Source organism: Centruroides vittatus, unplaced genomic scaffold (assembly GCF_030686945.1).
Source record: "Centruroides vittatus isolate TY-2023 unplaced genomic scaffold, ASM3068694v2 contig_482, whole genome shotgun sequence".
Classification (NCBI taxonomy): domain Eukaryota; kingdom Metazoa; phylum Arthropoda; class Arachnida; order Scorpiones; family Buthidae; genus Centruroides; species Centruroides vittatus.
Genome location: NW_027122272.1, coordinates 1,271,406 through 1,285,540, shown reverse-complemented (window position 1 = coordinate 1,285,540; position 14,135 = coordinate 1,271,406). Strand labels below are relative to the sequence as shown.

The window sequence follows — 14,135 nt, the reverse complement described above, 5'->3', positions numbered from 1 at the left end:
AATGAATAAATTAAATTTTAAATGAAAATATTTTAGTAATAAAGAGGATATGAAATTTAGGGCTTGTACAGTACATAAATGACGTAAAACATATCATTGATCCACCTCCTTGATTGTATTAAAGAATAATACACAGCATTGGATACTGAACGTTATATTATTTTATTAACTGCACATATAACAAACAGTACGAAGCAATGATATAAACAGTTCGAATCGCTATACAATAGTTTAGAAAAAAAAAAGCCATTCTGTTACCCGACGGTTGAGACCCTAGAATTACGTAACATTTGTAAACACCCTGTCGCCTTATAACACGTCGTGCATACCCACCCACCCTTACTGCGTATAGCTATATCTATATAACAAATTCTGAATATTTGATGTCGAAAAAAGAAGCAGAGACAATTAACTATAGAAATGATAAAACCGATGTGTTTTCATTATTAATTTTAGTCAGAACATAAATAAAATCATGTATAATAATGATGCGACGTTATAGAAATCAGTTTACAAAATTTTTTTACTCAAAATTACGAAGCAGCTACCTCATTTCTATTGCATTAATTCATCCAATTTATTATATGTAATTCCGCATTCCAGTAATAATCTCTTCGATAAACGATAGTATTAAATGTAGATCTAATTAAATATATTTAATTAGGTATTAAAATAGCTTTTAGTATCTAATTAAAATAGTTGATTTTTTGAAAAATGTCTTAATAAATGGAGAATTTAGATATTAAGCAGTTATTCTTTAATTAATTTTGAGAACTCAATAAATTATTTGAAAAAAATCAATGATTTCAAAACATATTTTGCAATTGAAGAAACAGTTCGTCAAAACTTTAAATATCTTTTTTATATATTTTCAAAATTTTTATGTTTTTATAATAATTAACAAATAATTTATAATACCTAATTAAAAATAGTAATTAAAATAAATGAGATCAATATTATTGTTATAAGTTAATAATAGAATGGAAATAATTTTTTAAAAAAATTATCATTAATTTTAAATTATTTTTAAAATCTATTTCTTATCTTGTTTATAAAATAATTAATTTCTTCTAGTTCTAAATTATTAAATAATTCCATTATATTTATTGAACGATGTAAACTGAAACTATTGACGGCCGGTTATTCGTGGGATCTTCCACAACGATAGGCCCCAGAAGTTTTTCGGGGCACGGATTTGATTTCTTTCCGATTATGTTCCCATATGCCTCCATTGTGGACCTGATCGAATTCATGACATTTATTATTAGAAAGGCCCTTTTAGTGCCCAAAACAGAAATGGGTAGTAAACTATGAAAACTACTACCATTGAAAATGATGTAATTAAAAGATCAATGTAATAATTATTATTTTCGAAATAAATTAAATTAAATTAAAACAGGAAAATAAAATTTCGCATATTATGAGCTTTGTTTAGAAAAAGTTTTCCTATGTAATTCAGTTCTAATTAGCATAAATAGTTCTTGGATAAATTAAAATTTCATAAACTGTTATAAAATATGATTTAATTTTTCTGTTAGTCGAGAAATATTAAATATTTTCGAGTAATGATTTTAAATGTTAAACCTATCATAAAAGTTAATTAATGTGTTCGGATTGTTTCAAAATATACTGTGATATGTCGTAAGAGTTCTGTAAATCGATACATTTTTAATATTAGAAATCGAGCCATTTGAAGTTAATTTATAGAACATTTTCTTTTATATTAAAGTATTATTTTTTGTATTTTTAACGAAACTTCTCAGATCAAACTTCTCTCTCTCCTTGAATTGAGGATGTCATAAATCAATGCTACAACTCAAGCGTTTCTACTTCTTCGAATTCTAGTCACAATATCCTGGAAATTTCGGTCAAATATAGATTACTTTTATTCTTCAGACGGAATTTTCAAATTTATCATACTTTAAAACTATTCAAAATTTAAGTATCTTAAAGAGTATAGTTAACAAATAAATATTGTAAAGTCAATCGTGATATTCAAAAATGATTTTTTTTTCGAACGGATTTCACTTATGAAACTTTTTCTAAAATAATGATTACTACAGCATAAATTTGAATATAATTTAGAATATTTCTGAAGTAGAAAGTAGGGATATTTTTAATTAAAAGCAGGCATTATTGCCTAAAATTACATATAATTGTAGGTTACATATGTAGATAAAAATTTAGTTGTCTATATATCCATTGTGGGTTCGGCAAGGCCCAAGTGGTGAGAGAGGGGAAAGACCACCCCAGATAAATTCCTACGATTTTTCCATCTCCCGGATACGAACCAGGGTTTCCCAAAACGGTAGACTGAGGAAGAACCTGTCTGAATGCAGCTTATGTTACGTTACATCTGGTCAATCAAATTTAAGGCGTTACAAATAACGCTTTCTTTGATTGGACAGACATAACGTAACGTAAGAATGAACACAGCCTTAACCACCTCGAGCATTCGGTTGTCAGTGTTTTAATATTGATATGCTGTATGTGTTAATTCGTTTTAATTGAAACAGAATAAAAATTTACGCAAACCTGAAAAATGAAGGGGGAAAAAATATAAAATAAAATATGATAGCAAATTATTCAAATATAAAAACTTTAATATCTTGTTTTGAAATTTAAAATTATACGAAAAAATTAATTATTTATTTGATGGCAAATTCTTCAAGTAATTTTTAAACCGAAAAGTCTGAAAATGTAATCATGTTTTACAAGTTTACAGTTTCTATGTAGTTTACAGGCGACAACAATAAATAATACTGAACAAAGCAAAGGTACTTAAATATTTCTCTGATTTTCGCTGACATCTAGGAGATTTTTAAACGAAATTTTTAGCAAATTTATTTTCTAATATTAAAATACAGGTGAATTCCTTCTTAAACTAATAAAATCATTGTTTAAAGGCGTTCGTGGAATTGCAACTTAGTCTTATTTCATCGTCTGAACAAATATTGACGTTTCAATCGAATGAATTTTGACGAAACTGCTAGTAATGCCTCTAATAAAATTCATCGACACGATCTAATTTTAGTTTCAGAAATATAGCTATTTTAAACAGTTCGTTTAACCGGCTTTAATTCTCGTTATAACAATCATAAACGGATCATTATGTGCACTTCATTTTCAGTAACTGAGGGTTCTGCTTCACTTATCAATAGGCATTTCTCTATTTTATTTGATATTTAACAGCTAATATTTAGAGAGTTAATTGCAAAATTATTCTAATTAATTTATTTCATAATTATAAAAAATAATGAATCTACATATTGAATGAATGAATATACATACAATGAATGAATATACATATTCTTTATTAAAATATATGATTTTTTCATATATTTTAATAAAGAATATGTATATTAAAAATGGGAGAAATTACTTTACTACTGTTAATATCGATAATCAATAAATCAATATTTATTAATATCGTAAGGTTCTTGTCCTCTTATAGAGACTACTAAAGAATAACAAATTAAAATATATAAAGAAAAAGTATAACCTAATCTAACGCATAAACATCAAAAATTTGATAAATATGCGATATGTTTTGACGGATTTCCGTTTTATTCAGGTTCCGTGTTAGACAGGTTTTAATATAGTTGGAAAAAATTTATTAAAACCACGTTTCTTCTTCAAAAATATATCTGTTGATTTCATTTTAAAATATCGGATTGAAATTTAAATTTAACAAGTTTATCGAAGTAAATTTAATTATAAATCTGTTTCAGTATTAATATAAATGATTTAAATGATGAGTCTAATTTTTCATTTATAAATATGGTAATTACGCTTGATATTTTAGTTTAAAGTGAAGATTATACTGTAAGCGAATTTTATTTGCCTGGAGCTATAATAAAACTTCATAAAGAAATCCAATAGAGTATAAACATTTTACAAAAGTCAACAAAGGTCATATAAAGCTTATCAGCTCATATTCAGAACGCTACATTACTGTTTGTCTGTTCGTCTGAAGCGATAATATTTCGCCAAGATAGCTTAATAAAAGTCATATTTTCTGTAAAAATCACCGGTGTTATATAATATAAGCGTAACAGAGAAAGAGAAAGTAACTGTAAAGTATTTGATTTCAATATAATTTAATAAACTTATCTAATTTTAAAAATTACACAAAAGCAAATATGTCAAATTGATGTTGGGATTATTATTTAATAAAACTGCAATGCTTTTTAATGTTCTGTGTTTATTTAGCCAATATAGAATAAAATATTTTAATTCTAGAATATTTGAAAGTATAAGTTATGAAAATATGTTCGAATATTGATTCTGATGCGAAGCAAATATGACGTCAATGTTGAACTTGACAAATTTCCATGTAGAAAATCAATTTTCTTCAGTATTGAAAATCATATAAAGTATTATTAAAACAACGATACGAATGTCTAATTTGTAAATAATTGATTATTTTAGTCTAATTATTAACACAGATAATATAACAGGAAACAAACTTTCTATAATTTGCTTATAATTTTACTAGTCTTTTTACACGTTTTTATAATTTATAATAATCTATTTATTGCGATAAACGATTACTATTGTTGTTTAGAATCCATATCAATCATTACATAAATATTTATTTAGAAACTTTTTAAATTCTAAGAGCTTTTTTATCTTATTGTGCAGCTAACTGAGATAATTCGAGTTTTAATTTCCATTCTGACTTTAAATTAATTATTCTATTGAATATTGACTATCATTTGCAACTGATATATTGCTGTTTTTCCTATTTTAGAAAGATAATTTTTCAAAAATAATTTTTGTATGAAAATTTTGATATAATTCTGATATTATACATAGCAACTTATTTCTGATGTAGTCATATAATATTGAGAGTTCATTAAACTATAAATTTCTAAAGTTTTCATTAATTTATTGAAAACAAACATCAATGATGACGTTTGTTTTCAATAATAATTATTTTATTTCGTACTATAAAATTAATAACTGATTATTAGTTTTAGTTAATTGTTTTAACTTTATAATATAAGTTTAATCTGTTCTTAATATATATTTTTCTCTCTTATTATTGTACAGGGTGAAAAGTCTCTTGCACCCTTTTCATTCCAAAGCAGTGATGATATAATAGGGAGTCACGCAGGGAGAATCGGATGGAACCTTTTTATAAGTTGCCCTTCCTACGTAACTACATTAACAAAATTATGTTTTCAGTACATTTGGAATGAAAAGAGTGCAAGGGACATTTGACTCATTCTGTATACACAATTTGTAAATTTCATAAAACAATATTGTACGTAAAAATAGATTTATTTGATTTGTAAGAGTAAAATAAAATTCTTAAATATAAGTAAAAATTTAAGATATGCAAATTATTATTTATTTATTTAATTTAACGAGTATAAACTTCGAATAGAATACAGATTCAGAAGCTATGACTGCCTTCAATTTCTCCTTCAGAAGTATTCTTGAAATAGATAATCAAGAGAAAATTTAAAGATGGAAAATCTGAAACAGACAACTTGCGTAACGTCAAGGAAATAAATTTTAATGTGTGATCAAGTATCAAGTTATGGAAAGGAAAATGTTTTGAATTATCATGCCACAACAGATAGTTTTGTGGATCCATGTTAATGATGCCCACTCAAATACATGGGTTTGTGGGAATCGTTAACATTGTGCACACAAATCCGTATATTGAGGAGAAAAAGAAGAGAGAAACTTAACTTTGATTATTAATATAGTACACTTATATTACTAATCAAAATTCTTTCTCTTTACGAAATTTATAAATTTTAATGACATTTACAGTTTTGACTTTTCGATAAATTGGCTGAAATAAATATCATAAAAAATATTTTAAAATAAATATTTATTACAAATTATTTCATTCTTCTTATAATAAGTATTTAAGATAGTGAATGCCAAGTAAATTGATATCTATTTTACTTTATTTTAAATATAATGTTTTATCTTTACAGGAAGTTCAGTAGAACAAGTTAAATTAACTCTGCAGACAACACCTTCCAAAGAAGAAAAAGAGAGTGACAAAGATAGTTTAGCATCTTTGTGACAAGTAAAACAGAAATATGATAATACTACAAAGAAAAAAACAGAACCATAAATTGTATATATATGAGTGAATGATCAAATTTCTAATAACTTACAAATTTGACATGCTTTTCAAGATTATGGACAAGTATACTGAAAACTTTTAGACTTTTTTCGAGACATTTGAATTCTTTCAGAGCCCACGCAATGGCTCACGATGTCAATCAATCAATAGTAACTTATAATTATCAAATGGAAACAAATATGTGATTTTCCAACATTTAAAAGAAACAAGTTCAGGTAGATACAACAAAAAAACAACCTCAAAACAGAAGATTCGATTTTCTTAAAGCAATGGGGCTCGCTTTTGGAAGATTACTTCTCGGGAGATGTTTTTTTCGTTATTTTCTACCTGAATGTTTGTTACTAACTATAATTTATTATCGTAAGAACTGTGTTTATGATGAATCAAAGGTAATGTGTATTGTGCACAAACAATAAAAAACGATATGATTAAATATCAAAATAAATACTAAAAATGCGAAAGTAATATTCGTAGTGTATGTATATAGTTGTAAATAATTTGTCTATCAGTTAAATAGAGAACGTAGTCATAGAAAAAAGCAGTATATCCCGCGGATAGCACACCATTGTATGTCAATTCCACCGGCTCAAATTGCTTTATCTATGAAGTTGTAATTCTGTTGTCGAGGTGTATTGTCAAATAAGAAATATCAAAATGCATCGCGATATCAGAAATGTATAAAAAAAATTGCACACTGAATAAAATATGTGAAACGTAATATGTAGTTTATTTAGCGTAAATGATAAATTAAAATGCTTATTGATGGTGTCATTTTTAGAAAATATATTAACAGTCAAATAGATAATATTGTGATGCTGTTTATATTATATGCATAATATATAGCGACAGAAAGGATACTATTAGCCCATACTTAGATATTTATATATTACAAATTAATTTATGTACTCTGTATAAAAAGAAATTTTCCTGCAAAATGTTACATACTGTCCAAATTTACGAGATTTTTCATGGGATGCTAGTACTTTCCCGCGGCTATTATAGAAAATAACATAAGAAACGTATGGTTGGTGATCGGTCACATTTTGACCGATCACCAACCATAGTTTTTTTAAACTTTAAAGAATTAAAAGCTAGTGGCTTTCTTTCTTCGGTAACACATCACACAAGGAACAGTTGTTTATGTAGTTTTTTATTAAAGGAAATGCATTTCAGGTCTGAATGACCCCTCTTCAGTCCTTAGATTTTACAAAAAGAGATAGATATGGGTTACATTATACAGAATAATACATATAATATTTTAACAAAATTTTAAAAATAATTTACATGGCTGATTGGTTTTATAGTTTTTTTTTGCGTTTCTTGATGTTTTGAAACTTCAGGAGCCCAAGAAAATGTAATTAAAAATAACCTATTTACAAAATTGTGTTGGGGGCTTTATAATATTTTAACAAATTAATCGCGTTTAAATCAACGTAGCATTAATTTTTAAATTTAAATATATATATTAAAAAATTAATTTCTAATAAAGTTATACAGGGAAAGAATCTACTGATGGCCTATATCATATGTTCATATGTTGCAAATATATTTAAGATCAATACATAAAACAGCAAGATTATAACACACATTCACGTATGTTCAGAAATCTGAGTTATCCTTATGACTTGGTTTTCAGTACTCCATACATCATCGCCGGTCATATAAACGTCTGTTACTTCTTTATAGCATTATTAAAGGCATTAAAGATGGCGTCATTTGTGACGTTATATAGATTATTATTATTAGAAACTCAGCATATTATAGTGAGGATGACGCAAATGAGTGATAAATCACTCTATATAATAATTCTATAAAGAGATTTTCACCACAATATGTAAAGTTTTATTCTCTTAGTTTCGAAAAATCTTATAATCTAACAATACACTAGGCACGGAAAACAATAGAAAAACTATTTTTTCGAATCGATAAATTTCATTTCTTGAGAAACAGTTTAAACAATCTAAACATAAACCCAAAACAGAAATCACTTTTTTTATTATCCAGGGAGAAACTTAGAAAGTTTTATATTCTAAAATTTCCAATCAACTCTGATCATATCGATCTCAAACACATTGTGTAGAACGAATGAGATCGATCCAAATCGAATATTTAAATAATATATCCATGTACGGTATGTAATTTCAAATTTAGTTCTAATTTGAGTACATATTTGTCTATAGTATTTAGTATTTATTTATTTTAAATAAATAATTTTGGCAAGACATCTTTGCAGTTGTATTGACCAGTGAGAAATCTGACTTCAAATGTAATTCGAGCAACCGAATTTGAAAAAGGTCAAAACGAGTTTTAAACCTTCCCTGACCATGCTGGCCAACATAGTTACGAGTGAAACATGGCTATAAGAATTGAAACTATTCTTATCTCACATGATAATTCTAGTACAGGTATTAAATAAACAATAATTTTAACTTTGGAGTTTAGAGTGGAATGTTAAAAAACAATAATTACTTTAAAGAAAGTAATTTTATTTGGTGAATGAATATTTTATAAAAGACCAATAAATAAGAGGGAACACATAAAAGAATAGTGAAAAAAAGAAAAATTAATTTTTATTGCTTTCAACGAATATGTTCTGCTAAAACAAGTAGTAAAATAGGCAATAAAGTGCTTGCTTTTTAATACTCAAAAATTTATAATTAAATATTTTATGAAGTCCACGAATACGAATTTATTAGACATAATAGTCATTGTTGTGATACCAAAAAATGAAAAACCTCTTCAAAAATTCATTTAAACACAATTCAATAAATGGTCCACGATAACAATCAGAATTACAATTTCTTGGTTGTATCAAAACAATGTAGGAAAGGCGTACATCGGGTGAAACTGAATTTATAATCATTTTTAAAAACCTCATATTTTGATTACATTAAATTGAAACTGTATTAATTACGTGGTAATGAATAGTAATTTAATTGTAAATGTTTCAAAATTATTATAAATTCCAAAACGAAGCATTCTATAATAACAACCTTTTAAAATTAAAGCTTCTATAAACATTCGGTCATAAAAGAAACATATTTAAATTTTAAATTAAATTTATTTCATTGACATATTTAGAAAGTTTAACTACAATTTTATTCAAAAGAAAAATACACTGTACTTCATATAACTGCATTTTTTAAACTCTTTCCATCCTGCGGTTACTAAGGGGACTCGTTCAAGCTCGCAATAGGGCGGTCTGGTGGTGAGGGACTGGACTTGACATATCCGGATGGATCACCCCCAAAAAGCATCCTGGGGTTTTTGGCCCGTCCGGAATCGATCCCGGATCCCCACAGCAGTAGCTGCCACTTCACATCGCTTTCGACGTGAAATGAAACGAGATTTGTGTAATTACGTGTGTAAAATATTACTTTGGGGGAAAATCAAAGCAATTTGTAATCAAATAAATTGGATCCAAGTGGAGTCTGGTCATAAAACCAGTGGCCATGAGTTGTGAAAAACAACAACTCAACAAATAAACAAGCGGAGGACGAGTCCTCGCGTTCGGGTCAGCGCGGACATAAAGGAAAGCTTCGCGCGCGACCGTCTTTCTAATTGGTCGAAAGTTGGTTCCCCAAAAACCTTTAAATTGGAAGAGTAGACCAGAAAAAAGAGAAGAGTGTAGGGTAAGGATCGGTACTGATAGCACGTACAGTACATCTCAAATACTCGGCAAGCCCGTTGAGAATAGGAGATTCTCCGCTTCCCGCTCCTCCAGAAGGATTTGAGATTGAACGAAAGTGCGGATAGAGCCACTTCACTGTACGAAAATCGTCGGGTAGATATTTATATGTTCTTGTATACTTGTCTTCGATTATTATTGGCCAATCGGTACAATGGGGTACTGTGATAACCTGTACAATTTTAGTAAATAAATTGTACATATCGAACAAGTTGAGTGTAGGGGTGTATTTCCTACGAATCTACTATACATCTGTCTTTACATATACTACATACATGTACTATACATGAGTCGGATGACGGGACTAGAATCATTACTACGTTACTTACCCTTCAACGATTTTGCAATTTCACGGTTCGTGATTTCATTCGTGATGTTGCTCTGAAGAACCAATAAACATTTCCCTTTCCCTTACTCTTCAGGAATTTGTTTACAAAATGAAAGTCAGTGATCGCGATGTGTTGCATACAATCTTTATTCTTCATTCTTTCAAGAAATTACAGCGATGTCACACCGACAATGATACCCGATTCCCAAGTAACAAGTAACAAACAAACATAAAGTTAAAAAAGGACTAATAATATAAATAATAAAAACAATAAACATATAAAAATTAGAAAAGTTAAAATAATTTTGTTTTTTAATGCGGGATACATTCGTAGATAAGCTGTTTACAATACGTTTAAACTTAAAGAAATCGAGAAAGAATTAATCTGCAATGGTTACAGCAGTCTTTTGATACCTGTAAAAAATGATTTACGTGTAACGTTAAGACGGGATAATGGCGAATACAAACAAGTAGAAACTCTAAAATTAAAAGAAGGAGCTCGTAAAAGTAAAAATTTTGAAAGGAGGAGACCATTAAAATATTTATAAGAATATAGTCTGTCAAAATAATCAATTCTTTTGAAAAAAACAAGCGCACACAAGCAACCTCGGAAGAATCAGTAGATGGAAGGTTTTTGTAATGCTACGCGACTATACGTTATATATTTTTTTTGTTTGGTTTTTTTCTGTACTTAATGTTCCGTTATTATGTATCGCGTTTTATTTTTATACAATGCATCGCATGATCCTTTCCTCTTTCGCCCTGGTGTCACCCTTTCTAGGGTGCAACGATTGGAGCCCTCTGATTAGTCCGGGGGTAGTGTCACGTTCAAGCAGCTTACTTCCGGAGCGCGGGAAGTATAAATTGATGAACTTTCGCATTGTGAGCTCTCTTCTTTCTTTTTGACTATTCTGGAAAGATGAAAGGTGAGAAACTAGTTGGAACCTTCAAGCGAGACGTTTGTAGTGATCGCCTTCAACAAAGGGACATCTTCGACCGGAATCAGACAATTGTTTCCATCGTACCCAAATAGTGAGATATCGACTAGTAACATGCATCGTGCGTCTGAGATCACCCAATGATTCCAATGGAACATTTAGTTTTGAAATATTGATATTTCGTATGTATACGTTTTAGTCATATTAACAGCCAACGTGTCATCGTAGATATTTCAGGGCTATCGCGTGAAATAAATGTATAGAGGAGAGGGAGAATATATATATAAAGGGAGATGTGTATATATATATATATATACATATACACCTTCCTAAACTAAAAGATTTACACGTCTATATATATATATATATAAATATATAATAATATATATAGACAATATAATAATAATATATATATATAAGTGTAAATCTTTTAGTTTGTGTCGCGTAAATTGAATCGTATTAATTGTACCACCGTGTTATCGTGTCTTATGTATTGAGTTCAATCATCCCTAGTGTCGATGGAATAAATAATTTGTTTGTCGGTTATGTGCGCATGTCTTTGGTCAATCATTAAGTCCTTATCACATTGTTTTCTTCAGATACTCTGTGGATTTCGATCTACGGGAGTCACAACATTTTCAAGCATATTTTAAAGGAGATAGATCCTGGCCAACTCAGAATGAAATTTATGCAGAGTGGAAGCAGGGGCTGATGCCCATATGGGTAAAGCATAATCTATTAAGATTTGTATATTAGTAAAAAATAAAGTGCAAAATATACTTTTACTTGAGATTACTTTGAAATTTCTCCACAACATACCCCTACGGATTGAGACTTTTTTAGTTAATTGTTCAGTATGATGTTTAAAAGAAAGCCTTGAATCAAAGACAACGCTAAAGTCCTGAACAGTATCAACTATATATAAAATGTGCTTATTAATATAAAAAGTTCTGTAACAATGAGCTCTAACCAGACTATAAATCATAATTTTGGTTTTACTAGTATTAGTTTGTAAATTAGGTTTCTTAAAGGAGGTATTAAATTTGTTAATATCGCTTTGCAATAAATTGTGACAGATGTTAGCAAAGTTTTATGTCGTCAGCATAAGTGTTTAGAAAAGAGGAAGGAATTCGAGAAAGGGGCTTATTAATGTAAGCTATAAACAATAAGTTATTAAGTACAGATCACGTAGATGGAAGGTTTTGTAATGCTACGCGACTATACGTTATATATTTTTTTTGTTTGGTTTTTTGTTTGGTTTAATACCGATCAATGGGGGTAAAATGAGTAAAATAAAAATCAGAAATTTTTATTTTACACATTTTAGAAAAAACAAACAATTTAAAAAAAAATTGCAAATCTAGGCTAATATTATCATTTTCAAATTCTGAAAATAATTTATCCAATAGGATATTTGGAATAATAGAATCAAAAGCTTTCGCGTTGTCAATATATAGGTAATGTCAGAATTTAATTATGTTACATTTGTATAATTAAATTTTTTAAAAATTATACTGTAAACTTATCCCATCAATTACTTGTATCATAAGATAGTTACTCAATATAATTATTAATATCTCTTTCATCACTATTTGTATTCAACTGAATAACCAGTTTCACTTCAAATGTTTCCGAAATTTCATCAAGTTGCTCGTTGTTTGTTATTTGTATATGTTCGACACATTTTATCCATCGTTCCTCAGTTATTTTTTCAATAGCTTTATTCATTAGAATTTGTTACGACAGTTTGAATGTTGTGTTTTGACGTGCAATGTAACTTTTCATGTCTGTCCATATCAGTACAATGTGATTTAAATTACAATAATTGGAAGGTGAACGTACTACATTAATATCTTTTTCTCTGGTCATGTCGTCAATAATATACAAGTATTCATAGTATTTATGTTTTACATTCTTAACAATATCTAAAATTTCTTTTTTTAACGTTTTGTTGTCATATGAATATTTTTTTTGTAAGCAAGATATTATTCAGCTTTTTTTTCCAACTGGAATTTGGAATCTTCAATTTTAGCAAAGTGATTGAAGCATCTTCCATGCAAACAACAACGGCATTGTTTTCTAATTTTGATAATATTTTTTCAAACCACATTTTCAAATTATTGCTATTCATTTCTTCATGGTAATCCTATTCTGACTTTTATTCAAATTCATATAGACCATCATTAAGGAACCCGCATTGTTGCCCATATAAAAAAGAACTATTCGTTTTCCGTTGTCAGCAGGATTTTCAAAGTAAACCTGAATAAAGGCACAAAACAAATTGAAAATTTCAATATTCTAAAATCTGTGAGCAAATTTTAGACAACGCTCATGCTTGCTCCAGCTATATTAAAGCTATATTATTAGATAACGCGCCCATTGAAAAGACTTTTGACTTCAAAAATATAAAAATGAAAGAAAACGAAAAAATTTTTTTCTTCTAGAATCAAATTGATAAGGACAAATGTGGTGGCGAGTTCCTTTCGAACACATTGCAATAGTACTTTGGAAACAAAAGAGTCAAGCCTGAATTCACTCACAGTCTCATATTGTCTCGAAAGTAAAATTGCCGAAAGTATGGGTAGTATACTTTTAGATAACAAGAATAATATCTGCAAACTTACCGTTAAGTTACTGGAAGAAGCTGTTAAAGTAGCAACATATCTTATTAATTAATCGGTCTCCAACGAAATCAAATAAAAAATGACACCATATAAAAGTAGTCAGGTATTACACTCCGTTGCAGGATTTAACGAAAAGATTTCACGGAAAAAAAATATGCATTTTAAAAATAAGATTTTTGTAATTAATTCTCAAAAAGATTTCAAGAATCGATACACAGATTTCACGATTGGCAATTAAAAGTTTACGAATCCACAAACGAATTTTTTTCATTATTATGAAAGAAAAGTTTTCGCGATTTAGTCAAAATTTTCCACGAAACACCTTATATTATGTAGAATACAGACGACGGATTTTACAAATTAAACAAAACTTTTCGATAAATCTATGAAAACTATTAACACGGTTTCAACAACATTATTTTCAATTTTATTATCATTATTTCTT

At 28.3% G+C, this 14,135-nt stretch overlaps 1 protein-coding gene across 9 annotated transcripts in view; it reads left to right on the top strand.

Moving 5' to 3' along the window:
- mGluR (metabotropic Glutamate Receptor) overlaps positions 1-6,830 on the top strand; it is a 127,526-nt gene extending 120,696 nt beyond the window's left edge. For all 9 annotated transcript variants that reach the window (XM_067273519.1, XM_067273521.1, XM_067273526.1 and 6 more), the window contains one exon: positions 5,958-6,830. In XM_067273519.1, coding sequence (XP_067129620.1) covers positions 5,958-6,049 — 92 coding nt within the window. In that variant the 3' untranslated portion in view covers positions 6,050-6,830. The remainder of the gene's footprint in view (positions 1-5,957) is intronic.
- The last annotated feature ends 7,305 nt before the right edge of the window (positions 6,831-14,135 follow it).